Below are 10,283 nucleotides of genomic sequence, written 5' to 3'. Positions count from 1 at the left end.
AAAAAAGATCAGCAAGCTGATTAATATGCAAGCAGAGTTTATTAGTGATACATTCTCAGGGAAACGGGCCTAGCAGCGGTGAGAGAGAGCAGGTAGGGGGAGAGAGCTCTTCTCTGGAGAATTTATAGTTTGCTGGATGGGGTGAGGGAGTTACATATTGATTTGGTGGGAAAGGTTGTACATGCTCTTCCACAGGAGGGTGTGCCCTCCTAAGATGGGTGGAGTCTGTTGACTCAGATCCTTATCTTGCTCCAGACCACCTCTCATCATCTGTTGTTGTAAAAACAGATACGTGGCTGGAGGCAGTTAAAGCTAGTTATGAGCTTTTTCTGTAGGCAATTTGGGTTTCAAGTCTTTGAAGATTATGAATAGTCACTACAAACACTTGCATACGAGTTTTTGTGTGAACACACATTTTCATTTCTCTTGGGTAATAACCTAGGAGTGAGATTGCTGGATCATATGTATGTATATGTTTAACTTTAAAAGAAATTGCCCAAACTGTTTTCCCAAGTAGCTGTACAATTTTGCACTCCTACAAGCAGTGGATGAAGGTTTCAGTTGCTCCACATCCTCATTAGCATTTCGCATTGTCTTTTTCGGGGGAAGAGGGCAATGGTTTGCTCTTTTCAATGTTTGTAAATTATTTTTAATCACAAAAGTAATACATAGTCTTTGTAAAAATGTGGAGAATTGAGGCATTGGGTGTAGAAGGGAATTGGATTTAGCCTATGCTGCTGTCTGGATCTTTGAAGACAAGAGGTCTTTCAGCATTTCTGATTGTCAGTATAAAACTTTGACATTACCAAATAGGCAACAACAAATAGCTTTTGACACCCCTGCAAAGAGTTTTAGAAATAATTTAGATTTGTGTTTTGTTTCTTTCCAAGAACCTGGGCCCTTTCCTGGGATTGTGGACATTTTTGGAGCTGGAGGTGGCCTTCTGGAATATCGAGCTAGTCTGCTGGCTGGGAAGGGTTTTGCTGTGATGGCTTTGGCTTATTACAAATATGAAGACCTCCCCAAGAGCTTGGAGACCCTCCACTTGGAGTACTTTGAAGAAGCTGTGAACTACCTGCGTAATCACCCTCAGGTTGGAACTTCTCTAAGTTTTGTGGTCTACGTATCAGGTCTCCTTTGCATCAATGCTCTTCCTTTTCACAGTGCTTGATAAATTCATGACAGCCACTCCCTACCCCCAACACTACCCCAAAAAGGTAGTAACCTTTTATAGTCTCTTCTCATAGACAGTTTCTATGCAATTATATGTTACTATATTTCCTGCTTTACTAAAGATGTTCTTAGTTGACATTATGGAATTTTAAGTTCTAATATTTTATAATGAGCCCAAACACATTAGATAGCCCTGGTCTGACACAGGAAGCGGAGGGAAAGGAGACGGGCATCACTGTCTCCAGGCGGCCCCAGCTTAAATGTTTGTGTCTCTTCCTCGTGCCCGCTCTGAGAGCAGAGTATTGTTTTAAAGGAAGAACTTGGCAGCCAAAGAACCTGGGTACTAGTCAAACAGGGCCCTGTTGGGACCCCCACAGTACAGGCCTCATTGCTTCCCAGCCTCACCTTTCCTTGACCTATAGCTTAACAATAGAGCATCCCCCTGCAGCTTAAGCTTGGAATGTCCCCTGTCCCACACAGTTCCCTGTTTTTAGAAAATTACCTTGAAACTTATGATTAATACCCTTAGGCTTATTGATCACAATCTCTATGATCTAGGAACAATCCAATCATTGTTCCTGGGTTGCAGTCTCCACCAGAGAATCAAGTGGCCAGAGGGAAAGGCTGCCAACAAACAGCCTCTGGAGGAATGCCCAGATTTTCCCTTAAATACCCCAAGCTGGTCTGAGAATGTTAAGGCACTTTTTGGAGGTGTTAACCTGTTGCCTTCTCAGACCACTGGTGCTCTGATAATAAACACTTATTCTATGACCCAGCTCCTGTGTTGGTCTATTGGCTGAGTGGTGGCTGAGCGGCGCAGGCGGCACAAGCCCCAGACTCGTTTGGCCTCTGGTTTCACTAGGAGATGTTTTAAGGGTTCTAGGCTCAGGATATCAGAGGATAAGAAGATAAACCTTGCTAATTTTCTTTTTTTAATTAAAAAATATTTTTAAAGATTTTTAAGAAAATATAGCTAACATACAATATTATATTGTTAGGCATACGGCTCCTTAACAAAACTTGTATAAAAGAATTGCGTTCCAAAGAGTTCATGACCAGACCTGGGGCTATCTCTCTCAAAGGGGGAGATCAGCCCCTAAGTCCTGGTGAGTAAGGGATTTATAGCTGAAGCTGGATACAGAAGCAAAAAAAAAGCAGTTAGTGTGTAAAAAGAAAAAATGGTTAGTTTATCTTATTTTAACAAACTATAGAACACAGGTTATTATTTTTAACGAGCTAATATATAACTTGCTTATCTTCTTGACGGGCTATAAAACATGACTTGTTTATTTTTTCCTAACAAGCTACCCAACTTATCTTTTCCCTAATAAGTAAGCTATAAAGCATACCTAGCTTATCTTTTTTAGTCTCTTGACAAGATACTTTGCTAACTTTTGCTGAAGCAGGAGCTTTTTAAATTCCTTTAGGCGGGGGCCCTAGCCTAGGGTCTGGGCCTGGGTCCCTTTCAATATTAGTGTCAGGTGTACACCATAGTTATTCAACATTTGTCTTTCTCTGTCTTACTACACTCAGCACAATACCCATTAGTCCCTCCATGTTATTGCAGATGGCAAGATTTCATTCTTTTTTATGGCTGAGTAATATTCCACAGTATATATGTACCACCTCTTCTTTATCCATTCATCCATTCAGGATGTAAATAATGTTGCAGTGAATATATGGATGCACACATCACCTCAAAGTAGTGTTTTGGGTTTCTTCGTAGAAATACAAAGAAGTGGGATTACTGGGTCCTTCTTTGTCTCTTGTTATAGCCTCTGTTTTGTTTTGTTTTTTAATGGTGAAAGAGTAGTTTATTAGAAGAAAAAGTACACTTCAAAGAGGTAGAAGCAGTCCCGGGCAAAAGGCAATTGCTCAAGGGCCACTATTAGAAGAGAAAGTGCACTCCAGAAGGTTAGGAGTGGGCCCGAGCAAAAGCCTGGCAAAGGCTCAAAGGGGGCAAGGCCAAGGGCAAAGGCCTAGCCTCTGTTTTAAAGTTTAAAGTCTATTTTGTCTGGTATAAGTATTGCTACTCCAGCTTTTTGTTTGTTTGTTTCCATTTTCATGAAATACCTTTTTCCACCCCTTTACTTTCTGTCTGTGTGAGTCTGAAGTGAGCCTGTTATAGGAAGCATATGTATGGGTCTTGTTTTCTTATCCACTCAGCCACCCTATGTCTTTTGATTGGAGCATTTAATCCATTTACATTTAAAGAAGTTGTTGATAGATACGTAGTTATTACCATTTTACTATATTTTTTATCTTTCTTCTTCTTCTTATAGATGTTCCTGTAACATTTCTTGTAATACTGGTTTGGTGGTGATGAATTCCATTAGTTTTTTTCTCATCTAGGAAGCTCTTTATCTCTCCTTTGATTCTAAATGATAGCTTTGCTGCATAATTCTGGTTGTAGTTCCTTGCTTTTCATCACTTGGGATATTTTGGAGAATTGGAAAGCAAACATCAGTGAAGTATGGCAGGATGGATGGGCAGTATGGATGCTTATTTGAAATTTGTGGTCATGAAATGATAGTAAGATCTGTCAGCATGAATGTGTATTTTTTTCTCCAGCGATGTTCATTTGCACAAATACAGGCCTAGAGGAAGTGAATAGGTGGATTTAACTAAAGTTAGCACTTTTCCGGACAAGTATGACCAAAGGAAGAGAAGTATTAAAGGAGCTAAGCGTGCTTGCAAGGGAATGATAATAATAATGTAACTTGAAATCTAAGCTGGATGAGGTGTGAAGTGAAAACATGAGAGGTTTGATAGTGAAAAAAAATGATAGTCAAGGTCTCAAAGAGATGGAAACACATACTAAAATGCTAAACTGGAAGTATTTAAGATGGTGATGACAGAGTAAACTGCTTGAAGTTGAGATTTTGGAGATAAGGTACTTACTGATGATGACTTGGATTAGGTTATAACAATGGGAGTGGGTGGGTGGCTGAAGTGGGTTAGAAAAAAATGATTATTGGAGGTATGGACATCAAAAAACTGAGGCCAAAGGATTTAGTAGATCATTCACATGGTTGTTGAAGTCACCAAGAATGGTGATGGAGAAATTGTGGAAAGGATGACAGAAAGGAAAAATTAGTAGAGATCCCAAGGTTGCAAACCTTGGTAAATGGTAGAGCCCAGATTCAGGCTTAATTCCAACTGACTTCCAGTTCCAGGCACTATTCACCACACTGGTTCATGGACTTATTCTCCTTTTTTCTCTGTTCTTAGGTAAAGGGTCCAGGAGTCGGGCTGCTTGGGATTTCCAAAGGGGGTGATCTCTGCCTCTCCATGGCCTCATTCCTGAAGGGCATCACTGCCGCAGTCATAATCAATGGCTCAGTGATCAATGTTGGAGGAGCCTTACATTACAAGGGTGAGACCCTGCCCCCTATAGGTTTGGACCCCAAACGAGTCAAGGTAACTGAAGACGGCTTTGCAGACATTTTGGATGCCCTGAACAGCCCTTTGGAAGAATCTAGCCAGAAGAGCATCATTCCTGTGGAAAGGGCTGAGAGCGCCTTCCTGTTCCTTGTAGGTCAGGAGGACCGTAACTGGAAGAGTGAATTGTATGCTAATGAGGCCTCTAAGCGCTTACAGGCCTGTGGTAAGGAGAAGCCCCAGATCATCTGTTACCCAGGGACAGGACACTATATTGAGCCTCCTTACTTCCCCATGTGCCGGGTTTCCATGCACTCCTTGGTGGGCCGTCCTGTCATCTGGGGAGGGGAGCCCAGGGCTCACGCCATGGCCCAGGTGGATGCTTGGAAGCAGATGCAGATTTTCTTCCACAAACACTTGGGTGGGGCCAAGGGACCGATCCCACTAAAACTGTAATCTTTTATTTGATTGTGTGGCATTTCTGGCACTAATTTATCCTGGGAACAGCTGCCACAATTAGTGTGTATGTGTAGTTGTTTTTTTTAAATAATTACATAGAGTTTTCCCCTTCTCATGGTTAAAATGAACTTACCAATGAGTTTTCAAGATTTTAATGAACTACATGCCTTTTCAGTTGTTTGGAAGGAGGATAATTCTGCAGAAAACACAACTGATGGAAAAAGCATTCATTACCTTTTAGTCTCTAACAACACACAAGGCTTCAGCTCTGAAAGGAAAAGCGAGTAATACTTATTAACAGTGGCTCATATGTAATTGTTGCTCAGTAATTGTTCATTTATTACTTGTTGAATTTAATAAATTTGATTAATAAATGATTGCCTACCATAGAAAAACACATAATATCAAAAATATTATCAGATTTGAGTTTCTCCTTTAAGAATGGAAGGGAACATCTTAGCTATAAATTGCTAGTTAGATTACTACGTAGATGTATAACTACTAAAAATTTTCATAGCAAATACACTTTTAGTTCTTTGATATCTTCTCCTTGGATGAATAAGGATTCTCCTAGTGCAAATAAATTTTAAGTTATGTTCCTGTTTACACATATGGGCCTTTATGATTTACTTATTTTGAAAGCAGGTAAAACATTATTTAGATGAATTACATAAATGCTTTTAACAATGATTAATGTGAAATTAAATGATTTAATATTTACATTACTTGTTACAAATAGTTCCACAATAAGCTTACTAAACTTTTCTTAAAGTTTAATGTGTTTAAAAGTATAAAAAAATGCCATAATTTATTATTATGGTGTTATTTCTTCAATTATCTTTTTTAATAAGGCAATTCTTGACGGATTTTTTTTCCTCTCAAAAATAGTACAGTGATCTTTTTGTTTTGTCTGCTTTTTCTTCGATACCACTGTGTGCTTGTCACTTAATTATCACCAATCTGCGAGGCAGGTGTCATCTGCATTTTAGCAATGAGGAAACCGAGTCTCAGAGTTCTTCTTCACATAGTAAACGCATTGCTGGGGCTCAGTATCCCAAATTCAGTTTCTTCTCTCTTTGTTAAATGGCTTTTCTTATCTCTGTGGTTCTTCATTTTATTTGGGCACAGAGTCATTTGTCCCTCAATTGCTGCCTCTTCTCATCCACCCAGTAGAATGCACATTTGTGTGCATTCACATTCACACACAGTGTTGTGTTCTTCAGGTGCATCATGAATTCCCTTAAAGCCCATCCATGTTCTCTATAGGATAACCAATTGGGAACTTGTGGAGAATAGTGGGAAAGTTGGACCACTCATTGGAAGTTCAGGGACGTGGAAACTGCCAAACCAGTATAATTTATTGGTTTTTCATGGAAAGCATTTCATTTTTTACCTCCACATTGAAGTTCATCAGTATCCAATACTTTGTTTCTATTTTTTGTCTTAGTCTTGTGGTGATCTTACCACAGAATATTTATTGAGTTTACTTCATTCCCTAATACAGAAAAATTAGATGATTCCCTGCCTGGTGTAGAAAGAGGTGGTTTCTTCAGCCTCACTGTCAGCTGCCTGTCACTCTTGGGTATCTCTTCTCTGCATCCGCTCTTCAGAGTGTCGATACAGATTGCTGATTGAGCTGACAAGAATATTGCATCTCTCATACTTGTGAGAGTCATTAGAAGTAGGTTCTAGGAATATGACACAGACTTCTTCCCGCCTTCACCATTTTGGCAACATTCATTTGTTTGTGCTCTATTTCAATACCTGTTACTATTCTAATAGCAATAAAATTTATGCTAGGAACATATGTGGGTTTACCTTATCTCACCTGTGCAGGGGAAGCAAAACTTTACCTCTACTCTCTTAGGGTTTCTGGTTGGACTTGAGAATTAAACTGACATAACACAGATTAACAAGAAAAAAGCATACCAATTTTATTTTTACACATGCAGAAAGTCTCCACAAGAAAACGAAGACCCAAAGAAGTGTCAAAACCTAAGTTCTTAATATACTAAATTGAACAGAGTGGCAACTGTGGAGAAGTAAAATATATGAGGAGACTAAAGGAAGAGAAATTATTTTAACGAGGTCTTGTGCAGAATTCTCTCAGCCTTAACTCCTATTTCTAGTGATAAGACTGTTTCTTCCTTCCTGGTATCAGGAGGGCAACTCTCACATGAGAGTTTCATCTGCTTTTAGGGGAAAAAAAATGGGAGCGAGTGCCCTTCTTGTACCTGCTGTTTTTCAAGTGCCATTAGCTCAAAATAATCAATATGCCAGATGGCATTTTGGGGTAGCATCCCCTGCACCCCTTCTTCACGTGACTTGTTTCCACAGTTTCCACTTGATTTTGAGAATGAAAGATGAATTGAGGGAGAATTTTCATCTTGCAGTGAAATACTGCTATGTGCTTTTAATTTATTCATGTTTCCTAACATATATTTTCTTTCTAATGTCAAATTCTGTGTTCAAATCTAAATATAAGTCTTCTAGAAGTCAACTTCCAAATTCCTTCATTAGTCCCATTAACAGTCATAACTCTTATTAATCCCATATTTTCTTTCTCTAATTTTAAAAAATTTCCTTTCTTGCCCTAATTTCTAAAAAGCCATCAATACCATAACGGGTCTCCTCCACTGCTGTCTCAGTGCTTACTCAGCATACAGTGCCCACCTTCCTTTTATAAGAACTCCTGATTTTCATTCATGTCTTGGCCTTTCTCCTGCAACTATGGGCTTCAGGGAACGCTAACTCCATCCTGACTGCAAGGACAATGATGGTGATCCCTGTTTGGCTTAAGCCAGTCTCAATATTCCATTCAGGGGAAAATATGTGATTTCAGTCACATACTTGGAATTTTCCATGTGCTGTCTCCCACTAAACATGAACAAAGAAGTATGAAGCTGCAACTGCTTTGACAGCCACCTTACAACATCATAAAAGGCAGAGCAGACAGGGCCGGCCGAGTGGCGCGATGGTTAAGAACTCGCTTGGGATGCCAGAGGGCCCCGGTTCGGATCCCACATATGAGGGCCAGTGACACTGCTCTCTACAGCTAAGATGCTGAACAACAGCTCAACCTGGAGCTGGGCTGCCGGGAGTCGCCGGCGACTGCGTAGGCTGCAGCCCCTGTGGCAGTGGGTTGCCATGGGCTACCGTGTGTAGCCAGCAGCCAGCGTGAGCGGCCAGCAGCCGCAGTGAGCGGCCGTCCAGAAGCCGGCGACTGATCTGCCTCGCCAGAGAAGAGCGCGATGATGGTGCCAACTTGGGCCAGTGAAGCGACATCCTCCACAACTAGATTGAAGAACAAAACAACAGCAACTTGTCTGTTCCCCTTCCCCCAATTCCCCAGCACTGTTCCTATCCCCCTAATTCCCCAATAAAAAAATCTTTAAAAAAAAAAAAAAAAGGCAGAGCAGACAGACAGAAACAGTTTCTTGGTGTCATCACTGAGCTATTGCATCAATCAAATACGAAGCCAGGCTATTGCTGACTTTCTATCCAATACGTTTCTTTATTTTTTAAAAAGACTTTACTTTTTAGAGCAGTTTTGGATTCACAGTGAAACTGAGAACAAGCTACAGAGATTTCCCATACAACCCCTGCCCCTACACATGTACAACCTCCCCTACTATCAGCATCTCCACCAGAGTGCTACATTTGTTATGACTGATGAAACTACATTGATCCATTATTATCACCCAAAGTCCCTAGTTTACATTAGGGTTTACTCTTGGTGTTGTACATTCTATGGGTTTGGACAAATGTATAATAACTTGAATCTACAATTATAGTATCATAGACAACACTTTCACTGGCCTAAAAATCCTCTGTACTTCACCTATCCATCCCTCCAACCCCTGACAGCCACTGACCCTTTTACTGTTTCCACAATTTGTCTTTTCTAGAATGTCATAGTTGGAATCATACACTATGCAGGCTTTGCTGATTGGCTTCTTTCACTTAGTAATATGTATTTAGGATTCCACATGTCTTCTCATGACTTGATAGCTCATTTCTTTTTGGTGCTGAATAATATTCTGTTATCTGGATGTATCAAAGTTTATCTGCTCACCTGCTGAAGGGCATCTTGGTTGTTTCAAAGTTTTGGCAATTATGAATAAAAATGCTATAAACATTTGTGTGCAGGTTTTTGTGTGGATATAAGTGTTCAACTCCTTTGGGCAAATGCCAAGGAGCTCAACTGCTGGATGCTATGGTAAGAATATATTTAGTTTTGTAAGAAACTGCCAAACTGTCTTCCAAAGTAGCTATACCATTTTGCACTCCCACCAGTGATGAATGAGAGTTCTTGTTGCTCCACAACCTTGTCAGCACTTAGTATTGCCCGTGTTCTGATTTTGGCCATTTTAATAGATGTGTAGTTTCCTTATTTTTTAAAACCAGTTTGAGTTTGCTGTTGTTAAACTTGCAACCAAAAGAAGCCTAACTACTATAACTTCACTGACATAGCCAAAGAATTCTTAAAAGACCAACTTGATTCCAGAAGGAATAAAAGTTTAACAGTTAAAAATAAAGTCGTACAAATATGGCTCTCGGGAAAAATAAAATAGAAAAAACATGATAATCATAGGTAGGAGAAGGTATTTCTTAGCATGACACAAAGCCCAGAAACCATAAAGGAAAAGACCAAGAGATTCAACTCCATAAAATTTGAAGATATGGCAAAATAAAATTGAAAGGCATATTACAGAATGAGAGAAAATATAACACGTAACAGGTAATATATATAAATGGCTTTAATAAATCAATAAGAAATATGGACAAAAGATATAAAAAGGTAGCTCTCGGAAGGAAAAAAAATCAATAATAAATATAGGAAATAATATTGGCTCAATTTGATGGGACTCTTCTTCCTCTGAATTCCTTGAAATGAAACAAAATATATATTTTTCAAAAGGGTAAATCCATAACAATCTTAGAAAATGAAAAAGGAGTGCTCTTATAGGTCTAGAAGATATGAAGATTTCCTAGAATATAAAACATGGAAGAGGGGCCGGCCGAGTGGCTCAGTTGGCTAAGAGCACGAGCTCTGAGCAATAGGGTCACCAGTTCGATTCCCACATGGGCCAATGAGCTGTGCCTGAGGTGAGCTGCCAACAGGTGGCAGGATGGCTCAGCTGGTGAGAGCACGTGCTCCTAACAACTAGGTTGTCAGTTTGACTCCCGCATGTGATGGTGGCTATGCCCCCCCACACACACATACACACACACACACAACTAAGAATGAACATGGCACCTTGAGTTGA

At 39.9% G+C, this 10,283-nt stretch overlaps 1 protein-coding gene across 1 annotated transcript in view; it reads left to right on the top strand.

The window, feature by feature from the left end:
- LOC109381542 (acyl-coenzyme A thioesterase 1-like) overlaps positions 1 to 5,623 on the top strand; it is a 26,111-nt gene extending 20,488 nt beyond the window's left edge. The window contains exons 2-3 of the mRNA XM_019640292.1: positions 699 to 1,093; positions 4,405 to 5,623. Of these exons, the coding sequence (XP_019495837.1) occupies positions 699 to 1,093; positions 4,405 to 5,010 (1,001 nt within the window). The 3' untranslated portion in view covers positions 5,011 to 5,623. The remainder of the gene's footprint in view (positions 1 to 698; positions 1,094 to 4,404) is intronic.
- Positions 5,624 to 10,283: the final 4,660 nt, after the last annotated feature.

The sequence above is a fragment of the Hipposideros armiger genome, unplaced genomic scaffold (genome assembly GCF_001890085.2).
Source record: "Hipposideros armiger isolate ML-2016 unplaced genomic scaffold, ASM189008v1 scaffold_49, whole genome shotgun sequence".
Lineage (NCBI taxonomy): Eukaryota > Metazoa > Chordata > Mammalia > Chiroptera > Hipposideridae > Hipposideros > Hipposideros armiger.
Note: the sequence above shows the minus strand (reverse complement) of the source record. Positions and strands in the feature narration are given on the sequence as shown.